This window comes from Oncorhynchus nerka, linkage group LG25, assembly GCF_034236695.1.
Source record: "Oncorhynchus nerka isolate Pitt River linkage group LG25, Oner_Uvic_2.0, whole genome shotgun sequence".
Taxonomy (NCBI): Eukaryota; Metazoa; Chordata; class Actinopteri; order Salmoniformes; family Salmonidae; genus Oncorhynchus; species Oncorhynchus nerka.
Window position 1 is genome coordinate 27,923,010 of NC_088420.1, and position 23,940 is coordinate 27,946,949.

The following is a 23,940-nucleotide window of genomic DNA, read 5'->3' on the forward strand; positions in this document are numbered from 1 at the left end:
TGACTTCATACAATTATTTAAAGGTGCCTGTGCACACCAATGACAGCATAAAATACAGAACTTCTAATTGCCTATTTCACACCACAGCCTGCTAAAATGAAATCGCCCAAGGATGGACGTTTTAGTATTGTCTCAATGATGAGTATGATGTGCGACATGCACACGCCGGATGAGCAATATCCACTGTTGTAATACGGATGAAGCCTGAGCTGTAATGTGAAGCTAGCTAGCTTTAGAAAACCTAGCGTCGTAGTATACCGCTCGGGTGACAGTCCACAGTTGAGTCAATATTTTAGCTCTAATGTTTGTGGACATTTGAAACAACTTGCAAGATAATTCAATATTCATTCAGACTACAAATCTGTCTTCATAAATACATTTATTAATAAAGAATCAGTAAGAAAGGTTTCTTCATGGTCTGTTGTATATTATGTCCAAGAAGTTGTCTTAGTGCTCAATCAGGGTGACAAGGTTAGTTTGAAACTGCTACTCGTTCTGTGCTGCCCATTTCACGTTGAAGGTTTTACTGTCCATGCGGTCAATGTACCGGACTCCATCCAAGTGATCCATCTCAAGCTGTAGGATGCGTGCGGGCCACCCGCTCACTTGCCAGGTCACAGGCTCTGCCTTCTCATTCAGGCCTTTGAAACAAAAATGAAAACCTTATTAATAAAAGCAGTCACACACACATGCATAATTCATTTAATGTTGACCTGCCATGGGTCCAGTGATTGAAGTCAGATAGCAGGTTTGGGTAGATTAAATCTGGGCAAGTTTATTTCAATTTCTCAGTTTAGCTGCTCTGTGGAAGTAACTATACATTAGAACGGCGATATGTGAATTCTTCTATAGTAGCTGTTATACCTTGGCTAGTAGAAAGGGTCGGAACCAATTTTCAACTAATTTACTTTCTTCGTTCTCAATTCGAAAGAAAAGTGTATCTTATAAATGTCCGTGTTCAGTTGCAAGTGGTTCTCCAAAAAAACGGAATATTCAAAACGTGGATTTTACTATCGAGTGAGAAATGCCTCTTCCATGTGTGTAGATCTTTGTTCAAGTTGCACTGTCATCTACATAAAACAACTAGTTCCTGCAAAGAATGTTGGGAAATGCAAGATGTTTGACAGCTAAAATGGCAAAGATTTTACTATCTTTCTGAATATTCTCTGGTTTTTGGAGAAGCAACTGAACACAGTTTTTTAAGATACTTTCTTCGTTCTCGATTCGGAAGAAAAATGTATCGTCAAGAACAGGTTAACAGTGCGCCCATCCAGGACCCGCAGCTGGTGGTTGATGAAGATCCGCAGAGGCACAGTGGTGAGACCACGGACTTCATGTGCAGCAGGCAAGCTGTGATCCAACATGCGCTCTGGGAACTCCAGAGCTAAGATACTAGTGACAGAGCTAGTGACACTACAACTTAAGACGCACACATTTAAACTTCCGCAACACCTTCACAACCTGAGATGCACACATTCGAACTTCTGCACCACCTTCACCATGGTGCGGATCACCTCCTGAGCCTCCGGACCCTGTGCGGTCCCAGGGTCCACCACTGCAGCCTGGACTCGAAGCACCGGGTCACCCACCTGGCAGACATGGGGGTATGACTATGAAGGACTTGACGGGGGCTGGATCTTCTGCTTCATATACTGTAGGTATGAACGAACCTTGACGCTTGTTGAGACCGAGAAGGGGCCACAAATGAGACGGGGACTACCCAGCCAATGGAGACAGTGAAATGGGGCCATGGGGCTTTTGAAACACACATTCTTTAGGCCCTAGTCGACAGCGCTGAAGTACAGAGTTATATTCATGGCTGGGTCCAGTCATGGCAGCACAGTCAGTCAGCTAACTTACAGCCCACCTACAAGAGACAAGCAAAGAACTGTCAAGAAGTAATTCAACAAAATATGGTCAACAACATAGTGGTGAAAGAGAAAGGTTGATATGTACATAAAAGATGGCCTGCTTACCAAATCAGTATTTCTGGCCCGGGTATGAGCAAAATCCTTTCACATTATCACATAACTGAGAAGCTAGCTAGCAAGCAAATAGCTACAGCAGCTAGCTAAATTAGCGCACTAGACTAGATGACATTGAACCAACACTAAAGTCTGACTAACACGAGTATCTATGCCATGCAAGTGCTACACGTTTTCATAACATAATTACGTTTCCCTTAAATGTACATATTACTATATTGATTGTAGTATGGACAGTGATGCCATTGTTATACTGTAGTTAACTTTTTTAAATGAAAATACACACAATCATGTCATACCTACTACAGTTTAACCAGATAATCACTTCCCGAGTCAACTATTTGGTCAGGCCTTCACAATAGTCTATGTGAACGGTGGAAACGGGAATTATTTGAAAGGGTTTGAGATTGCTTAAAGGGGTTGCTACATACATTTTTGGACTTTACTATAATTTATAACTTATCACATGAGCTTAGTTTAACTGCCATACCCCATCATAACCCAAAATATAAGCTTGTTTTACTCCCAATGTTTGTAAACAAAGTATATGTATGTATAGCCTCAAAACATGGTTAAAACTATGATTCTTGATATCAGGGATGGTCAGTTCTGTCTATGAATTTGAGAGTGATTCAATTTCTCTAGCCCCATCCCTCAGGTTTTTGCCAAATCAGTGGTGAGTTCACTTTATTGTTTCAACTACTGATTGGCCCTTTAAATGGTTGATAATCAGGGAATAGTTTGTGCTGTATATACCTCTCGCGATTATGTTTTATACATAGTTTGGTCAGATGGTTCCCAGTTGACGAATAGTGCTACCCTAACCACAAACCTTACCTAACCGTAACCATTTTACATATCAACTTCAATAGGGCAAGGACGTCCCAAGGATCCCGGATAGCACGGACCAGTCTTAACCCGGAAACATTTTGGATACGTTTTCGCTAACGAGCGAATTCTCAACTTGTCCGTACATGTCCAACCCGCCGGACATGCATATTCATCGAGGACAAATGACAGTCTTTGTGTTTCTGAAATTAACCCCCCCCCCCCCCCAAAAAAAAAGAAGTAGATTGACTAAAATTACACGAATCTAATCAGGCACCTGATTCCGCTGCTGGGGACGTTTTGCAGCAGTTCAAATAGATGGAGGGAAGAAGCCTTGAGAATCATTTCAATCCGTCTGAGATTAAATGTTTGGAGATCATCCCAACGCTGCCAATGTGGATCATTGAATATGCCTGGGCTCACAGAATGATGGACACATTGGATGGTAAGCAACAACAACAAAATCAATTTGTTCAAATCCGTGTTTGGGTGATTATGCAACAACGGGCACTTCCATGTCCTCGGTCAATTTTTGTCAGTCATTTCCCAACAGGCTATAATTTCTTTAATTTGTGGTAGAACTTTTGATTAAAAAAATATATTTTATGTATTTAAGGTAAACAATATGCTAGCTGTAATACTAATCAAAGCATGCTAAACTGTCTGTCGATTTTTCCAGAAACTGTAGAAATGTCATTTCCATCACAGTCATTTCCATCACAAACTTAAGTGTGGTGGAAATTACAGAAAGTGGTGAAAACGCCCCAAACCATTATTTTATTCGTTTTTACTTTATTTTTTAAATATATATATTTTTAACTTTAGGCTTATTTAATCATGTTTTAAATTAATTGAATCTAGAAAATGCTCCAAGGTGTGCACACATTGGAAACTAAGTAGTATTTGTCTTTATTTTTAGAAGATGCCACATAAAACAGCACAGAGGTCACAGACATAGAAACAAAATAAAAACCGATCCTATACGATACCAGGAACATCTGCAAAAAGACAGGGAGAGATACTGGAAGAAAAAAGAAACAAGAGATGAAAATGTAACCAACGGAATAGAAGACAGACTTAAAGAGAACAGATGCAAAGGAGACCTACCTATCAGGCAACACATCACCTCAGTCACCAGATGACTTGCAGCCAGAACATGAGGCTAACATACCTGCCCCTGATGCTCACCCTGATACCCATTCCTCATCGTCTGCAACATGAATGAGAAATTGAATACTTGCTGGAAGGAAAAAGGTTGGAAGAGGTCGCACAAAAGCATACAGAGATCTTAGAATGACAAATGTCAAACTTGATAATGCTTTACGGAATGCTGAGAAATATAATTTCTCTGCAAAACCCACGCCAACCTCCAGTTCATGGAGGACAAACTACAGTATCACAAAGTGATCAGCTGCAGCAACATTGAGAACGTTTTTGAGTCTTTGTGCTGTGAGAACCTGAAGAAAGAGCTCATGTATAGAGAGAGTGCCCCCTTCGCCAAGCAAAAGAGCTTAAAACATCTGACTTTGATGCTGGTGAGCAGACATGGTAGTTTGAGTGGAAAAACAAAGCTGAAGAGAGAGAAGAAAAACAGAGGGAAACATGGAGAAGTTCACTGTACATTTGACAGTAATAGAGAAGGTATGTGGCACACTGCACATTCTATTGGAGGACTTCTCCAAAGGATTGAAAGAGAAGTTGGGGAAACACCTGTACAACATTCAACACCAATACTCAAATGAGAGAATTAAGAGAATCTGGGGAAAGAGGAGATCATTGTGCATATTGACTTTGCAGAGAACTACCTGTGTAAATACACCAGTGAAATCCAGGCAGTTAACTTTGGTGATTCTCACAAGCAGGTGACCCTCCACACCTGTGTTGGATATACCACAAATGATACAGTTTCACTTTGCTCACTGAGCTCTTCTATGCGGCATGACCTCTCTGCTGTCTGGGCCCATCTCTCAAAAACACTGGCCTACTTCCTTGAGCTCTGCCCATTGGCTACTGCTGTACACTTTGTGAGTGATGGGCCTACAAACCAGTATAGGTCTGAAATGTTTAACAATAGTTGTTCAAAATGTTTGCAAATAAAATATTGTTTTCATACGTTTTTTTTTAACATAGATGTAATTTCCATCACAACCCATATTTTGAGGTAAATGCGTATATTATGTATAATTTACATACATTTATTTGTTTTAGATATGGAAATCATATGGTTATCATAATCTCACAAAAAGGTTGGGTGGAAATATCTTATTTTTCATGATAAATAAATGTTTTCAGCTGTCACCAAGGCAAGTTTATACATTCAGGCGTCATGTTGAATTATTAATATTAGGAAAACCTTAATCACTTTAAATAATATTCAATACAAGTTCATGTACAAATGTATAAGAAATATGTTATAAATCAATTGTATGATATTTCATTTTCAACTAAAATGTATGTTTAATGACGTGATGGAAATGACATTTGTGTATGGCTGTTTGGGAAAAATGACAAAAATATATAAATTCCTGAATAGTACGATCGTAGCCATTATCATATATAGTTTCTAGACAAATCAAAGACAAGTACAATACTGGTAAAATGGTGTTTGAACCAGTTTTAATTTTGCACTGTCAAAGTGCCGAAGTTGCATAATCACCCGTTTATAAACAGAATATATTATTTTAAATAGTTGACACTAATTAAATTATATTATTAGACCTATATGGGCTAATATAGGACATGCAAAACATAATTAAGTTAAATTTTGTCAATAAGATGGTAAAAATGGAATTGAAACATGGTATTAATAACCCCAAGCTGATAAATTGACATGATAGGTGACATTCCTTTAAAAGTTTTACCTATTTGTTATATCCCTGTTTGTGTGTGTTCTCTAGCTCTGGACCCCAGCAGATGGCCAGAGGATGACCTACAATCTGTCACCCTAGATGAGCCATGGAGGTTACGGGTGGCAGCAGCCCAGGCGTATTCTATAATGAAGACAAGAGACATCAAGAGCTTTGAGAGGGTGATGGAGTTCATGGATGTCACTTATACACTGCTGCCACGACTGGTGCCCCCTATCAAACATATGAAAATCATGTTTGGCCTCAAGACCAAGGTATGTAGACGTTTCACATAAGGTAGAGAACCGTTACAGGAAAGGGGTGGGAAATCGCAATATGTGGATGCATAGAGAGGTTTCCAAGGCCATGTATGCCTACTAATAAGTTTGGCTGACTTGTTCAGGTACAGTTATTTTAACTATGCTGTGTTTGTTGATTTGAGTTTTGGTGTAACAAAATGAGCAGCTGTGTTTGATTTGTATTCTGGTACAGATAATTATGTGGAAGCTTCGGGAAGACCAAGGTATTGTCAACACTGTTTTGAAGATCATTACGTTTTTTCCAAGTAGACTACCTCAGTACCATGAATGTGTAAGTAAATGCATTATAACTGCCTAATTTGATTACTTTGGATGACACTGTTGACTAAACTGAATCAGTTGTATATCAGAGTATCAGCATCTCTGACCGACCCAGTGAGTATTGGGTTGCTGAGCTAAATGTCGCCTTTCTTTGCTCCTCTTCAGAGCCGACAAGAGATGCACCTAATGAGGAAGAACCACCAGGACTTTAAGGCTTTGGCCCAGACTCTTGCAATGGACATGTCCATGCGCAACTCTTATATCAAGGTTAGCTAAATCCCCATCGTCTGTTTAACACTCCCTTTCTATTCCCCTCTTTGTCTCACACGATTCAGTGTTAAATTCGTCAACAAAAATAGTGACAAATATTCATCAAACCCCTATTTTTCAGTGGCAATTGACAAGACTATAACTGACTAAATACACCCAGAAAAGAACTAGAACAAAGCAAATGTTTTATTTTAGTGTACACAAGTTGAAATTCTCTTTGACTAAAATCTGACTACTAAGGGGACAGAACAAGAGTTTTTGCGAGATTGAGAGCTTTTCAGTGGTAAGCACAATTTTAATATTAGCAGCACAGATTGCGCAGTTCTGTTAATCAGTGGGAAGGACACAACAGTATGTTTTTATCCCTGTTGACTATAGAAACGTTTTTGAATTTGTAGTTTCGCTCAACCCTTGCACTTTCCCCATTATGTAGCCAACATCCTAGCGAAGTCTTTCCTCAGAGAAAACGGTTTGATTCTAGCCATTACCATTCAAAAGATATGACTCATACCGGTGTTACATTTTATTTTTATTTCTATTGTGCATTGGCGCCAAATTTGACATTCATAAAGCATAGCGCGACCATTCTACAACTAGGCTGCTTACAGACCAGACCGTTAAATATTTGTTTAGGCTACACCTTGTTCAGTCATGTTACCTCATTGCCTAGCTATATACAGTGCATTTGGAAAGTATTCAGACCCCTTGACTAGTACCACATTTTGTTACAGACTTATTCTAAAATTGATTCAATATATTTTTTTCATCATCTATCTAAACACAATACCCCATAATGACGAAGTGAAAATGGATACCTTATTTACATAACTATTCAGACCCTTTGCTATGAGACTCGAAATTGAGCTCAGGTGCATCCTGTTTACATTGATCATCCTTGAGATGTTTCTACAACTAGATTGGAGTCCACCTGTGGTAAATTTAAATTGATCGAACATGATTTGGAAAGTCACACACCTGTCTATATAAGGTCCCACAGTTGACAGTGCATGTCAGAGCAAAAACCGAAAATGATGTTGAAGGAATTGTTCATAGAGCTCTGAGAGAGGATTGTGTCGTGCCATGGATCTGGGGAAGGGTACCAAAAAATATCTCCATTCTACTTTTGGACATCAATGTGGCCGCGGCATCTGTGGAATGTTGCTAACATTGGCAGTGATGAGAGACGAGTTACGGCGGTGCAACCCATAATACTTTGAGGTGATTGAGCTACTCTCTTTGTCTCTCTCTGCGATTGGGTGTCTTTCTTTTGTATATAATGTACAATATCTATGTCGGCTGAATTAGGAATTTACATGGCCAGATAATTCTTATACAGTGTATGTTTGTCATATTTCTGCTGTTGGGAAGAGAAGAGAATAGGATGGTATGCAGAAAAATATGTTGGTAAGACAAGGCTATTTATGTTTGTGCACATGGAAGACAGTCATTTGTGTTTACTTTACTGATGTGATGTGACTAAAATAAAAGTTTAGTTTACTAAAATGGCCCACTGTTTTTGTCATTTTGACAATAACTAGACAAAATCATTATTCAAGTGACTAAGACTTAATAATATTATATAAAATGACTAAGACTAGACTAAATCTAAAAGAGTGCCAGAATGAACACTGGCATGATTACATAGGTGTAATTGACATCTTTATGCCTTGTGATCTTCAACTATGTGAACTGTGACCTTCAACTATTCCTGTATTCAGTGGTTCCTGAAGAAGACGTACAATGCTGAATATGTAATAGGCCAGTCTGAGATGATAGTGCCATTATAAAGTCTGGGTAGTAGTTCCTTTGCTGTCCAGTAGGGGATGCTATATACCCAGCCTCTTGCTACACTCAGCCTTTAGTTGCTTGTGATGAAACTCCAAAACAATGGAGATGGTTTGATGGAGCAATGCCTGTCAGGCGACAGGCATTGCTCCATCAAACCACTAGGGTTGAGGTATTGTGTGTAGGATGGAGTATATGTATTGATCTGCAGGTTCTCTTTCAGGATTTGATGGAGGACCAATATGGAGAATGCTATGCCCAGAAACTGGAGGACAGGTTGCTGCATTACCTTCAGGTACTGGAGTCGACGCTGCAGAGTGATACCTATTTTGACCAGGTGTGTGTACATACAATAATTATTGAGATTGTTTGAGGATTCAATCAAATAGAGAATGTATGTTCTCATGCTATTACATAACTGTTAATGTCCTTGTTATCCATGTGAATGTGCCTATAGCTGTTGAAGCAGGAGGGTCCAATGGCATACGAAGAGGAGTTACTATTGCCGTTAATTACCTGTGACTCCACCTCCCTTGCTGCGTCCTTGAAGAGGCTATTCCACTCTGGTCAACAAACTCAGCATATTAACAATGACATACAGATGTAAACACAGTACAGTATGTAAGACCACCAGGAACCTATAGTACTGTAGATAAATATGTTGTCTTTCTATTCCTTCAGACGAGTCTTCTTCAAGATGCCATCCCAGCCACGGAGCCCATAAGGTATCAGCACAGGAGAGGGGAATAGGCCGGGATCTGGATGGTCCTGTGACCTCGAAAGTTGTGCTAAGGTCGCCCAAGGAGAGAACACACAAAGACGGGCAGTCACAGCTTGACAGGACAAGTCTCTACGCATTCCAGGGTATCTGTCAAGATAACCGAGAGGAGAGATCCAACTCATTGGGGTTGGGTCCACACCATGCTTGTGCAGCTGAGCAAAGTTTAGAGCCACAGGCCCTTATCGTGGAGCGGGGGGTGGATCTGTCCAAAGACAGTCCACTCCTCCTGGAGGAGGAAGTCTCTGATGGGGAGGAGGGGAGCCGAGGCAGGACGGAGGTGGAGGACAGGCAGAACAATGAGGAGGTGCCTGAGGCCTCCCCACTGCAGCTGTGCTCTAAACACCAGAAATGGGTGAGGAGCATTCTGCAGGAGTGCTCTGAAGAACTGCTGTGTGAAAAGAGTGATACACCAGTGCACTGTCAGGGGTCCTCTTCCACCTCATCACAGGACTTGACCCCATCCCTCCTCACCCTTTGTCAACCCCAACATCTAACTCTGGCCACACAGAGCCCTTCCCCTCCTCAAACAGTGGCTGTATCCCAACCTACGGCCCTCGATGACAGAGCCCATTCTGAACAGGCTGGAGAACCAGCAGACAGCCCAGAGGCCAGTAGAACACTTAAGGTCAAGCTGAGACTGTCTATGGAGAGTCAGGCTCTTCTGCTTATGTCAAAGTTTCTACAGCCATTTGTGCGGCTCCGAAAACTGACCCAGCAGGAGTGTAGCATGGCTGCAGAGCTAAGAGGAACCAAGACCACTGAGGAAGACTGTGATGGTGAAGAGGAGGATGATGAAGAACATGTGGAAAAAACTCCAGTGTATTCTTATTATGATTTAAACACGCTCTATTCTAGTTTTGAGTCAAGCTCTGATGAAGATCCCGAAACACAAGATTCAGATCCTGACTATGTTCCTGGATATGGAAAGAGGATGTACAACCAAAGTGTGTGATGGAGGAAGAAGCATGATCCTGGGGTTGACAATGAGGTATGGGATTAGATTGAGGTATCAGGGTGGTGTCCACCATTTGCCGCGGTGAAATGTATAGCTGAGGTTAAACAAACTGCTACATAATTATTCAGCATCAGAATTCAGGTTAAATTTCAGTAAAACAGTATTCAATATGCCCAGTTCAACCAGGTGTAATGTTGGTATAATAACCTTTTACATACCATAATACACAGCACCAGTTTCTTACTGACCTAGGTTCTTGGTCTGTGACAATACCAGTATCTCTATTTTTTTCCATGGCAAAAATGAAAATATGTGGCACACCAAACTCTGTAAAATATTGTGTGCTATAGCTTGGAAAATAAACATGACTGGATGACATGGGGATTTTTTTATTTCCAACATTAGGGTTATTTTTTCCTAAAAAAGTTACATTCTTTTTGTGGATTGTTTCCTAGCCACGATATTATACTGGTATCGTCCCCAATATTTCATGTTGATTCAGAGGGGTCTGTTTGATGGTGTGACATGGATTAAATATTATTCAGATATTCTGAGTGGACTGCTACTGTCCATAGCATGCAACCAAAATCCGTTGACCAGTCATTGTGCACCTCCTTTTGTTGACAAATCAATGATGATGACGTCATTGGGAATTGCGTACATCACTGTACAAATGGAAAAGCTGTGAATCATTCCTGATTGTGTCATAGGCAGCTCATCTTGTGAAGTGAGGGTTCAGGGTCATCATGCTGTCAGTGTAAGCCACCTATGCATTTGTGCTTACACACTACCGTTGTTAGTTAATCCATATATTAGTTAGTCCACGGCAATTTTGGGGTAGGTCAAGTGACACAGATTCAGGGTATGTGGGCCAATGAGAAGACAGATGTTAGATGACTCAGCAACATATTCATAGGATGGGAAGCTAGTAGAGGGCTTCCATAGAGAGAGAAGATGCCAGGGATTCTCCTTTACCCAGAAGAGGGTCATTGGGCCAAAAGCCTACAAATAGGGTCATACATATTATTAACACCTCATCATTAAGAGACATGTGAATCATGATGTAGCAGTCTGTGTTTACTTCAGTTTTAAAATCATGTGTGGGAAATGGATTGGTGAGCAGCAAGGTGTTGAGGTAAATTACGGTTGTTGTGAAGTGAGTAGGTACTTGACTCATACAATTACGAGTCACTTTTAGGTAGGTGAGCTTGAGTTCTGTGACATGTTTTATTTATTAAGAATGTATATGTGGATAGGTACGTGGTCAACAGAGGGACATGGAGTGACAGGGTCTTTAACTGACTCAACCCCATCATGCCTGCTGGCGGATAGGACACAGGGTCCTTAGCCAGATAAGGGGATGGTGGGGTACAAAGTTCCAGGGGATGTTTGTGTGTGTTGGACCACTGCATAAGGTTTTATTAGGATGTGTATTTATTTATCTACATTCTTCTGTAAATTTTTCAGGACACAGTGGCTGTACCAATATTGCATAATGAGTTGTTCAGTCTCTGTTCACTGAGTTACCCATCATGAGAGTAAACAACCCCAGAGTGAATCAGAAGTTATGCTGTTGGCTACCTGTTACATTACTGTGTTCAATAAACTTTTTGTGTGAAATTACATGTATAAATGAAAGCTATATTTTACATACATGAAGCAATTGCGCTGTATCATATGCTACTTATCTGTATTTTACTCTATATACCTATTTAGCTTTTATGTATTACTGTGCACATACTGTACATTATGCTGTGGGTATTTGGGACATTTGCCAGAAATCCCTATCATAATTACTCTCAGCAACTGGGTTGCAAAATCACCCAATGCATGGAGCACTAAACACTGCTGCACTGTCAAAACAAGCTCTGGAAGGACTATTATTATGCAAAGTTGAGATGTTCCATAGATTGGGGTCTACTTACACTACATGACAAAAAAATATGTGGACCCCTGCTTGTCAAACATCTTATTCCAAAATCATGGGCATTAATACGGAGTTGGTCCCCCCTTTGCTGTTATAACAGCCTCCACTCTTCTGGGAAGGCTTTCCACTAGATGTTGGAACATTGCTGTGGGGACTTGCTTCCATTCAGCCACACGCGCATTTGTGAAGTTGGGCACTGATGCGTTCCAATTCATCCCAAAGGTGTTCGATGGGGTTGAGGTCAGGGCTCTGCAGGTCAGTCAAGTTCTTCCACACCGATCTCGAACAAACCATTTCTGACATTGCTTCCAGAGGCAGTTTGGAACTCGGTTGCAACTGAGGACAGATGATTGTTATGCGCTTCAGCCCTTGCCGGTCCCGTTCTATGAGCTTGTGTGGCCTACCACTTCGCGGCTGAGCCGTTGTTGCTCCTAGACTTTTCCGCTTCACAATAACAGCACTTAAAGTTGACCGGGGCAGCTCTAGCATGGCAGAAATTTGACGAACTGACTTGCATCCTATGACGGTGCCATGTTGAAAGTCACTGAGCTTTTCAGTAAGGCCATTCTACTGCCAATTTTTCTCTATGGGGATTGCATGGCTGTGTGCTCGATTTTATACACCTGTTAGCACTAGGTGTGGCTGAAATTGCCGAATCCACTCATTTGAAGGGGTGTCCACATACTTTTGTATATATAGTGTACCTCCACTTTTTACGTTTTGCTTGCTTTTAATGAGGAAGAAGCAGGCTCATCCTAAACTACGCTCAAGCTGATTGAGCCTCAAAAAGTTTCTTGGAGACCCTATGGACCTTTGATAAAGGATGAAATCAATTACTTTTATAAATATAAACATATTTATGCTTCATTAGAATTTTAAAAAGCTTTTCTCCAATCATGAAAGGTAGGAAAATCAGAGGCCATCTATCCATGACTTGGTCAATGATGTTGTATAGGCTATAGGCTTCACAGGAGGTTGGTGGCACCTTAGTTGGGGAGGACGAGTTCATGGTAATGGCTGGAGCAGAATACGTGGAATGGTATCAAAAACATCAAACACACAGTTTTCATGTATTTGATGCCATTCCGTTCAGCCATTATTATGAGACGTCCTCCCCTCAGCAGCCTCCACTGAAAGGCATACATATTGATTTGACTTGAGGCGACCGGATGTGCCTTTGGGATTTTGCAAACATAAATGGGAAACCAATAACATGTTATGGCCGGACATTTCCACACATTTTACGCACAAGGACATCTGGGGTCCCATGGGTCTCCTCTCATGAGTCTGGTATCTGTCTTTTGGAAAGAGTTCATGCTGTTTAACCCAAACCTTGCAGTGTTTTACATTTTTGGGAATGATGTAACGGGGGTGTATGGCACAACCCTCAGTCTCCACCAATGAAAAAATGGGCAGGGCTCAACAGCAACCCTTTTCGGGGGGCTTGCTATAAAGCCGGCTTATAACGGACTTATCAGTCAGTCTTTGTTCATATTCAGTATTTTACCTGAATTCCTTCATTTGCAGTGTGAAATTCTTTTGAGATTGTAAAGGTATTTAAAAGACTATTGTTATTTAAATGTATGATAACGCATTTAACTACCTCTAGCAAGTAGCCTAAGTGTCCAATTTAATTTAGAGGCAATTTCAAATAAGCTACGCCTGGTAAATGTATTATAGCTTTTAATTTGAGGTATAGATCACATGTTTATTATTACGCATGCACAAACAAATATGACCTTATTCCAAAGAGATGCCTATTATAGGTAGTTTTATAATATTTGTTGTTTCTGTCTTATTTTCAATTGTATTGTTTGTATATTTTTTCAGGCTGTATCAGAACAGACTTGTTTAGATGACATTTTATTAGGTTAGATTTGAGTTGATTAGGATAGATTTGATGTATTGTTTTTGTATAATATACATAGTTTTCATTGCTAATGGACTATATACTGCTATTTATACGGCGTTGTGATAAGATAGCCATTAATATGATAATATCAATAACTTGAGGTGTCCCAGTCTGATCAGTATATTGATCTTCATTACTCAGATGTTCAACTAACTGCGCACAAAGTTGAATTAGTTCAGAACAGCCCGTGCAGCGCTTTTGATCTCAAACTGGATTATATAAACATGGCACCTGTTGTGTTTTCATGGGTAATTGAACACCTGGGCTAGCCTACTTCTCTGCACTGATTTGGTTTTTTATCCAACAAGTTTATTTTCAGTTTTCCAATTGATTATTAGGCTAGTCATTTGTATATTAACGAATAATCCTCATTTATATTATTTGTATGATATTTTACAACAATTTATAATGCAGGAATTATTCATGAAAATCTATTTGTTTGTCCTATCTTTTTTCCCCTCGCCTTTTTTCTTCCTATCTCTCCCATCTTCAGCTGCAGTTGCAACATGGAGAACCAGTCCTATGAGGTGAAAATGAATGGGAGTGGAATTAATGAGAAGAATGCTCTCATTGGTGTCAACGGAAAAGCTCTTAATGGAAACGGTAACCATCATAAGGCTGTGAAAGGCATTGTTTGTCTGGCCAAGCAGAAGAGCTGCAGGCAGCGATGGAACATCCGGCCCTCAGAGATGTCAATCAACACCTTGAATCCCATCCGTGCCATTGTGGATGGGATGAAGCTTACACCCAACCCTGAGAAACCCATGATTGCTCTGTCCATTGGTGAGATGCTACACCACTATCTCATTTGCATATGCTCAGTGTGTTCACTTGTGAAGTGCAGTTGTTCAGAATTATGTTTCTTATGTACTCCTTTGTCCTGTCATTCCATCAGGGGACCCTACTGTGTTCGGGAACCTGCCTACTGATGACAAAGTTCTCCAGGCCATGAAGGATGCCATTGACTCAAACAAATACAACGGCTATGCTCCATCTGTTGGTAAGACTCATGCAAGCACTTTCTCACCACAGCACCAACATTTCAAAAAGCTTGTCAAGTGCAAAAAAAACTAGGGATGAAGTGATTTTTTGGTATTTTATTTAGATAGAAATTGGGAGGATATGAGATGAGACACAGCTATAGGCGAGTTGGGCAGCTTGCAAGGGGATGAGAAGTTGGAGGCTAAAGTAATTTCAGTCAGGGAAGTTGAGAGAGCTACGTAAAATAGGGCCAATTAACTGTCTGAAGATGAACTGAAAGTGTTCCACTATGATTAATGATGATTGTAGCTCTAAGGACGGAGGCAGGCGAAATCTCCCTTTCTCCCAGCAGACTGCCGAGTACAGTATACAGTACTACAGTACAAAATATAAGATGTTGTCTTCTACTCATCAACAGGTTATCAGAAGAGCAGAGAGGTGGTGGCAAACTTCTACAGTTGCCCCGAGGCCCCCTTGGAGGCAGAGGTGTGTTTACCTCTCATCGTTTACCTGCTTTAACTCGTTCAAACTCTCTTTTTTGCGTCATCATATATTCACCTGTCTCTCTACTGTAATTATTTTTTCTCCAAAACTAGAGGACATAAAAAAATCTCTTGTAATCTTCTTCTCTCTTCCATGCAGGATGTGCTTCTGACCAGTGGCTGCAGTCAGGCTATAGATCTGGCCATCACAGTGCTGTGTAACCCTGGAGACAACATCCTAGTCCCCTGCCCTGGATTCTCCCTCTACAAGACTCTGGCTGTGTCTCTGGGCATCCAGGTCAAACTGTACACACTGCTGGTGAGTGTTGGACACGGGGGGAGGAGCAAAATAGAGGGAAAATATATCAAAGAGAAAAACTGGATGTTAGCAAGAGAGAGAGCGAAGAAGGCGTAAAATGGCACTTATAAATAATTTTGGATGGCTTTCTTTCCTCTAGGCTTACACGCACACACACACACACACACACACACACACACACACACAAATACAGATAAATAGTAGCTACATAACATTTTAGTGAATTACATCCATAAAAAACATGAGGTAACTCAGGCACACAGTGGAATGTCGTGACTCTTGAGGTGTATATGACAACTGCACACAGTGTTAAGTGCTGCTATTGATTCACCTATACAATCCACTTATACATTTTTAGAACTCTTACAGAGCTTCTTCCTAATGTCAGGACAGCTGAGTTCCTGCCCATCTTCTGAAAACCTACATTTTCACAGAGTATCCTGACTAAATTCTGATATTTTTTCCACTAATTGGTCTTCTGACCATTCACATCAGAACTTTTACATTTACATTTAAGTCATTTAGCAGACGCTCTTATCCAGAGCGACTTACTTTTCACATCAGATATTTTTCAGAGCTAATCTGATGTCAAAAGACGAATTAGCGGAAAAAGGTTCAGGATTGGACTGCCTGTGTAAATGCAGCCTATGAGATCAAAGATCAGTTAAAAGTTAGGACGGTGCAGAATCTGCAGATTTGTCTGTTTTCCAGCGTCTGTGTAGTGCATGTACATTGCATGCCTTATGTCTGCTCTCTGACTCGTGGTGACTTTGTCTGTCCTTGCAGCCAGAGAAGTCTTGGGAGATCGATCTCCAACACATGGAAAGCCTGATAGATGACAGGACAACCTGCCTGATTGTCAACAATCCCTCCAACCCTTGTGGCTCCGTCTACAGTAAAGAGCATCTACAGAACATCCTTTCTGGTGAGCCCTGTCCCCCCCCCCCCCCCCCCCGGCCACAGTGTTCCCTCTCACTATAGCACAATACTAGCATTTGGTTCCTATAATGAATCCACTTCTAATTGTAATATTTTTTAAATGTGTCTATTCTCTTGTCTAGTTGCCTCCAAACATTGCGTCCCAATCCTGGCTGATGAGATCTATGGTGACATGGTGAGTTCATAAACACAGAAGCACTCTCGGAGACAAACACAACAGAGACAGACACTCCTACAGACTAATACAGAAACTGGCATTGAGTCTATTGCATAATAGGAGACTAAGGAGAGGAATCTAAATTGGATTGTCTTCTGGCATGGAGGAGGATTGGTCTATGGAGGTGTGCAATACAGTAGTAGACTGGTCATGCGTCCAGGAGTGGGCTGCTGTTTCTGGGGTATAGCCTACATCCTGGCCACTAGGCCCCATGTAATACATAATACCAGCAAGGCACATTTCTTTAACATTCTATAGCATTTACAGGGAGGTTTTCTCTGGCTTAGCTCTGCTGGGTATCCAAGGAGACCTGTCTGACAAGTCCACATCAGCACTGGGGTGATTAGGGGTGTTACAGGCTGAATGGGGGGCTGGTAGTGGCGGGGCAGCAGTGCTGGGTTTAGGTCAGCCAGGGCAAGTGAAGAATGAGCCACAGAGGTAAACTGTAGACAAGAGGCGCTCCTCTGCTCTGTCATTTCTGAGAGCTGTGTTGAGAATGACTTTTGGATAGCTTAAAAGGAAATTCGCAGTTGCTACATCTATTTTTGTACTTATAAATGAATGATATACTGTATACTCATTGATTCTTGAAAAAACATAACTTATAAATGCCTCATCAGCTCATCAACTGTCGTAGCCCATCGGAACCCAAAATATAAGCTTGTTTACTCCAATGTTTGTAAACATTGTAAATGCATCAGTAGCTCTGTCTATGAATTTAAAGGAGCAATATGAAGATATGTCCTGGTTGCTAAAATTCTATGGGGGGAGGGGTGATTGGGAACACTATGGGGGGTGATTGGGGTCGCTGAGTACATACATCACATGGGCTCAGAATTCAACAATGTCTCGCTCAGTACAAAAAACTATACAATAATATGTTGTATTGTCACATGCAGAGGATAGGTGCAGTGAATTTTTTTTTATTTTTTTTTTACAGTCAGCCATAGTAGTACAGAGCCCCTGGAGCAAATTAGTGTTAAGCGTCTTGCTCAAGGGCAAATCGACAGATTTTTCACAATGTTGACTCAAAACAAGGCCCTTTCAGTTACTAGCCCAACACACTAACCACTAGAACAGAAGTACTCAGAATGACTGTGCACTTTTCGCCGCATGTGTTTGCGATTAATGCAGATGTGAGGGTAATATAGTGCGAGAGCGGGGGAGAAGAAGTGGGTGGGGGTGGGAGTGCCTGTTTAGGGGCTGTGTGGAGTGGTGCCTGTTTAGGGGCTGTGTGGAGTGGTGCCTGTTAAGGGGCTGTGTGGATGGATGCCTGTTTAGGGGCTGTGTGGAGGGATGCCTGTTTAGGGACTGTGTGGAGTGGTGCCTGTTTAGGGGCTGTGTAGGGGCCTGTTTAGGGGCTGTGTGTGTGTGTGTGGGGGGTGGCTCTATAGGGGCTGTGTGGAGGAGTGCCTGTTTAGTTAGGGGCTGCGTGGAGGGGGGCCTGAGTAGGGGCTGTGTGGAGGGATGCCTGTTTAGGGGCTGTGTAGAGGGGTGCCTGTTTAGGGGCTGTGTGGAGGGGTGCCTGTTTAGGGGCTGTGTGGAGGGGTGCCTGTTTAGGGGCTGCGTGGAGGCATTATGTGTCTGGGCAGCATCAATTCCATCTCATGGTTAGAGGGGAATGTTTGGCAAGCGCCAGGCTCTCTCCTTATGGGCCCCTATGGGCTCCTCTCTGTGAAAAAAACAACTCTGTTTGTAAATTAGATCTGAGGTGAGGTTTGGTATGTTCTTTTTCTGAACTGTCAGTCATTGTGCTCTGACCAATAGCACGCGGGGCGGATCTCCCACCCGTCATCAAGGCCTCAGCTCTAATGAAAGCCAGCTTGCTACGGTTACCATACCACCACTTTTTTTCTCTGCTCTCTCTCTCCTTTTCTCCTTCCATCTCGTTGTCTTTTTGTCTTAGACGAGCAGTGCATAACAATACATTGCATAACATAAAGTTATGAAATCCCTCACAAACTTTGTTATGGTCAAATTAGTTTAATCATTTTTAACTATTGATACACATTTTTTGTCATGTTTATGTCTTTTATGGTGTTGTTTGTATTGATTGATTAAGTTGAAGTGCTTAATTGTTCAATGGATGAAGAAAGACCATATTTGCACTACTGTAGTCAAGAGTTCGGTACAACTGGAGTTATCTAAATTCTTAAAAAAAAATTGTAATTGGATTACAGTTACATACTTATAAACAGCTGAATACATGTTGATTTACTTGATCTAAAATCACTATGTGGGCTGCAAGTGTTTGCCTCAAACACTGAAATGGCAGATGTTTTAACATCATTGAAAGCTGTGCTGATTCACACAGCTCAGAAGTCTTCTTCAGGTAGGAATGGAAGCTCTGTTCTAATATATTTGAAATCTCCAAAACTTCCACATTTGCTCTCCTTGGTTGCTTTCCACAGAAACTTATTTTAACCAAAAAAGTCAGTTCCCCACTTTCACTGGGAACTGAAACATCAGGGTCTTTGTGTCAATAGGACATCTTTGGTTAGTCAACACAGCTCCACCCTGTTCACTGCCCAAACACTTAGATGGAATATAATCATATTTCTCTTGCATCTGTTGCATCTGTCTATTGCCATCTTTTATCGTACCAGACAGTTACCTTAAGGGAGGGTCAGACATTTAAATTACCGTTTTCTTTTTTTACTGCCCACATTCTGCTTGGTGTATTTTTCAAGTAATTTGCCCAACCCTGAGTGTAATGCTCTGTATTATGAATAGAATCAATATATTAAAACATTTCCCCTTCAATCTAAACTAACCCTGATTATTTTACATCGTCTTCTACAGTATGTTTTGTATTGATGCGAGTGTGTACTGTATCTCCATGATCAGGTGTTTCCGGGTTGCACATACCAATCTATGGCGTCCCTCAGCAGTGATGTGCCCATCCTAGCGTGTGGTGGTCTGGCCAAACGATGGCTAGTCCCTGGCTGGAGGCTAGGTTGGATCCTCATCCATGACAAGAATCAAATCTTCGGAAAAGAGGTAAGTCCTTCAGCCTCTCACTACTCGCATACTGAATGTGCAGTCCAGTTTATCTATACACATACGCTACACCAGTACACGTACGGTAAGATTCATCTGTGTCCTCTGGGGTTTGGAATCACTTCGAATGTACCTAATCTGTCTCTCTTCTGCTTTCAGATTCGTCAGGGTCTGGTTAAGCTTAGCCAGAGGATTCTGGGTGCCTGCACCATTGTCCAGGGTGCGATAGAGAGCATCCTGAACGACACGCCCCAGGAGTTTTACCACAGAACCATCAGTTTCCTCGAGGTGAGTCCCTCTCCCTTGAACCTTCCCCAATTACTTTATATGCAGATGGTAGTAGTCTAACATTTTGATTTATCTGGATATCTGTCTGATTGTATGACTGACTGTCTATTGACTAGTTTCCTGCTTCTTTCTCAGTCAAACTCCGAGATCTGTTTCTCTGAACTGTCCACTGTTCCTGGGCTGACCCCCGTGATGCCATCAGGAGCCATGTACCTCATGGTGAGTCTTATGTGTCCAGAGTGGTAGGTGGGGAGATAACAGAACAGGATCCCCATAAGGAAAATAACGTATTTTCCAGATGTTGTCGTCAGGTGCATTTTAGGTGCTAAATGACAGGTAAAAATATTTTTTTTTGAGATGTTGAAAACACGTCTTTTCCGACATTGAAAATACATATTTTCCGATGTTAAAATCAGGTGCATTTTATGTGCTGAATAAAAGGCAAAAACATGGCTTTTCTGGACGTTGAAAACACAGTTGAAGTCAGAAGTTTACATACACCTTAGCCTAATACATTTAAAATCCGTTTTTAACAATACCTGACATTTAATCCTAGTAAAAATTCTCTGTCTTAGGTCAGTTAGGATCACTACTTTATTTTAAGAATGTGAAATGTCAGAATATTAGTAGTGAGAATGATTTATTTCAGCTTTTATTTCTTTCATCACACTCCCAGTGGGTCAGAAGTTTACATACACTCAATTAGTATTTGGTAGCATTGCCTTTAAATTGTTTAACTTGGGTCAAATGTTTCGGGAAGCCTTCCACAAGCTTCCCACAATAAGTTGAGTGAATCTTGGCCCATTCCTCCTGACAGAGCTGTTGTAACTGAGTCAGGTTTGTAGGCCTCCTTGCTCGCACACGCTTTTTCAGTTCTATAGGATTGAGTTCAAGGCTTTGAGGCCACTCCAGTACCTTGACTTTGTTGTCCTTAATCCATTTTGCCACAACTTTGGAAGTATGCTTGGTGTCATTGTCCATTTGGAAGACCCATTTGCGACCAAGCTTTAACTTCCTGACTGATGTCCTGAGATGTTGCTTCAATATATCCACATAATTTTCCTCCCTCAATGATGCCATCTATTTTGTGAAGTGCACCAGTCCCTCCTGCAACAAAGCACCCCCACAACATGATGCTGCCACCGCCGTGCTTCACATTTGGGATGATATTCTTCGGCTTGCAAGCCTCCCCCTTTTTTCTCCGAACATAACGAAACAGTTCTATTTTTGTTTCGACAGACCAGAGGACATTTCTCCAAAAAGTCCTATCTTTGTCCCCATGTGCATTTGCAAACCACAGTCTGGCTTTTTTATGGCGGTTTTGGAGCAGTGGCTTCTTCCTTGCTGACCGAATTTACAGGAAATAGGAAACAATTGAAGATTGCAACAGAATATTTTATTCTAGCACCCTCCTGTCACATGCATTTATGATAGTTTTTTCAAACCTTTAAAACAGGAAGCAATGATGTTCAAACTAATCCAAACTATAGAACAAACCAAAAGACCACTTCAACTACAATAACATTCTCATTAACGGTTACTTATTTTTTATTTTCTTGCTATGACTGTGATATGTTTATCTACCTTAGTTGAATGCACTGACTGTAAGTCCCTCTGGATAAGAGCATCTGCTAAATGACCAAAATGTAAATGTAAAAACAAACACTTGCAAAGCATGCTAGGTATTATTCTAATGTTCGGGCCAAATCAAAGCTGGTCTGGACCAGACCAAATCTTAACAAATTATAGGTTGTCTGGGGACGTTGAAATCAAGGCGGCCGGACAGGACCAAAAAAAGGCGTTGCTGTCGTTAAATGCTTAGTAGGTTACTTAATGTGTGTCTTGGTATTTCTAGGTGGGAATTGAGATGGAACACTTCCCAGAGTTCCAGAACGATGTGCAGTTCACTGAGCGTCTGGTAACTGAGCAGTCCGTCTTCTGCCTGCCCGCTACGGTAACGCCAGACACACACATCTATCTATCTATCTATCTATCTATCTATCGACGCGTTGGCTGACAACGTCAAGAAAATTATGCATGCCTATCGATGTGAGTGGAAGCCATGATTTGTTATGATTCTGAACAGTCAGAAAGCTAGCAACAACGCGACAAAAAAGATTGCAGATTTGAAACTGCAGTAAAAGTGCAGTAACTGCAGTCGATTGTGGTATTTTAAACGCAGTAATTCCAGAATAACTGCACTGTGGTATTTTAAACGCAGTAATTCCAGAATAACTGCACTGTGGTATTTTAAACGCAGTAATTCCAGAATAACTGCACTGTGGTATTTTGGACGCAGTATTTGAAACATACTGCAATTAATACTGCACTCTAACTGCAATCTGTTTTTGTAAGGACATGACAAGAAGCTACCATGTAGGGAATCGTAGGTGGCTCGTTTCAGCTAGTTTGATCTTGTTCTTGATACCATGTCTTGTTTTAAGGTGGTTTGACTGATTCACTAGCTAGCTAACCAATAACTGTAACGATGTATTTGAGAGACAACAAGAGCTCATTGTGCAAATATATTGATGTTTTCAATATACATTTGGAGACTAAATATAGTTTACATGTTGTTATCTATCTATCCATCCATCTAATGGACTCATCCATCCTCTCTGTCTACCATGGGAAGAGAAATTACCTTGTTTTGTTGTTTACAATTCTCTTTTCCCTGCAGGCATTTGAGTACCCAAATTACTTCCGGATTGTGGTGACCGTACCAGAGGAGATGATGGTGGAGGCGTGTACACGGATTCGGGAGTTCTGCCAGCGCCACTACAGAACCTGCAGCCAAGACAGCAACGAGCTAGACCAATAATGAGAGACACAGCCTGAGAGAGGGGAAGACCAAAGAGTATGGGCACAGAATGTGACAAAAGTCAGTGTGAAAAAAAGAGAATGGGAAAAGGGTGAGAGGAAAATAAAATACATTAGGGAAGAGGAGGAGAGAGAAGATGGGTTAAAATATCGTGTTGCACCGCAGGAACAAAGGTTTCTGCAATGTCATTGGTAGTGGTCCATCTTTGGTACCCCAACTTATGAGCAGACCTGATATTTATATTTTGTATGGCCATCTTATGTTAACCTTATTTTGTCTAACTATTTGAATTCTTAATGTTATTCTATATGTTGGGTTGACCAGAACACCATTGGGCGTATAGAACCAGGGACCGGGGGTCCTCCCCATTCCTCAAACCATGATGGGGTTCATGGTTGGGTTGATCCCACCATTGAAACAGATGGAACTGAAGCACCAGCATGGATAAGATGATCTACAGTGCTTTCCATAGTCAGCGTTACATACTCTTTCTTGCATGTGTTAGAATTATGATGACACTCAGTATACATTCTGATATATTGCATGCTTAACCAACACTTTTCCTATGTATATAATCTATTTGTTATGTTGATGTAATATTGAATGTTTTTTTCACGTTCATATAAAAAGTTATTTAAACCAAATTAAAGCTATAAAATACTTATTTGTTTGTTGTAACTATTGGCGATTTTAGCATGTAAAAATGTTGGTGGGGCAAAAAAAAAAAAGAAGTGGGATACAGTCCCAACACATTACCACTGCTACACCTGGCTAACAGCAGAGTCCCAACACATTACCACTGCTACACCTGGCTAACAGCAGAGTCCCAACACATTACCACTGCTACACCTGGCTAACAGAAGAGTCCCAACACATTACCACTGCTACACCTGGCTAACAGCAGAGTCCCAACACATTACCACTGCTACACCTGGCTAACAGCAGAGTCCCAACACATTACCACTGCTACACCTGGCTAACAGCAGAGCCTTGTCTGTCAGTGAAACAGTTCATTCAGTCTCA

At 41.2% G+C, this 23,940-nt stretch overlaps 3 protein-coding genes across 11 annotated transcripts; 2 read left to right on the forward strand and 1 right to left on the reverse strand.

Moving 5' to 3' along the window:
• Positions 1-362: 362 nt before the first annotated feature.
• LOC115109331 (peptide deformylase, mitochondrial-like) lies at positions 363-2,544 on the reverse strand. 7 transcript variants are annotated; one of them, XM_029634119.2, is made up of 4 exons: positions 2,285-2,544; positions 1,671-1,867; positions 1,475-1,589; positions 363-641 (listed from the first exon to the last, which is right to left on the reverse strand). In XM_029634119.2, the coding sequence occupies exons 2-4, from the start codon at positions 1,749-1,751 to the stop codon at positions 487-489; spliced, it is 351 nt and encodes a 116-aa protein (XP_029489979.1). In that variant the 5' UTR covers positions 1,752-1,867; positions 2,285-2,544; the 3' UTR covers positions 363-486. The 7 variants fall into 7 exon arrangements, 2 of the variants coding, with proteins under 2 accessions (XP_029489979.1, XP_029489978.1); XM_029634118.2 differs by lacking the exon at positions 2,285-2,544 and adding an exon at positions 1,977-2,278; XR_003860505.2 differs by lacking the exon at positions 2,285-2,544 and adding an exon at positions 1,977-2,278 and having other exon boundaries at positions 552-641; positions 1,500-1,867.
• LOC115109327 (TERF1-interacting nuclear factor 2) lies at positions 1,579-9,069 on the forward strand. Of its 2 annotated transcripts, none has more exons than XM_065009715.1 (7): positions 1,579-1,658; positions 2,858-3,258; positions 5,711-5,934; positions 6,152-6,250; positions 6,406-6,507; positions 8,519-8,632; positions 8,753-9,069. In XM_065009715.1, exons 2-7 carry the CDS (start codon positions 3,132-3,134, stop codon positions 8,900-8,902), a joined length of 816 nt encoding a protein of 271 aa, XP_064865787.1. In that variant the 5' UTR covers positions 1,579-1,658; positions 2,858-3,131; the 3' UTR covers positions 8,903-9,069. The 2 variants fall into 2 exon arrangements, with proteins under 2 accessions (XP_064865787.1, XP_064865788.1); XM_065009716.1 differs by lacking the exon at positions 8,753-9,069 and adding an exon at positions 7,564-7,728 and having other exon boundaries at positions 8,519-8,604.
• Positions 9,070-9,863: 794 nt separating this feature from the next.
• tat (tyrosine aminotransferase) lies at positions 9,864-23,581 on the forward strand. Of its 2 annotated transcripts, none has more exons than XM_065009714.1 (12): positions 9,864-10,064; positions 14,364-14,653; positions 14,766-14,870; positions 15,270-15,337; positions 15,494-15,652; positions 16,439-16,577; positions 16,714-16,766; positions 19,656-19,808; positions 19,968-20,096; positions 20,232-20,315; positions 21,952-22,050; positions 22,777-23,581. In XM_065009714.1, the coding sequence occupies exons 1-12, from the start codon at positions 9,949-9,951 to the stop codon at positions 22,915-22,917; spliced, it is 1,536 nt and encodes a 511-aa protein (XP_064865786.1). In that variant the 5' UTR covers positions 9,864-9,948; the 3' UTR covers positions 22,918-23,581. The 2 variants fall into 2 exon arrangements, with proteins under 2 accessions (XP_064865786.1, XP_029489974.1); XM_029634114.2 differs by lacking the exon at positions 9,864-10,064 and adding an exon at positions 13,406-13,511.
• The last annotated feature ends 359 nt before the right edge of the window (positions 23,582-23,940 follow it).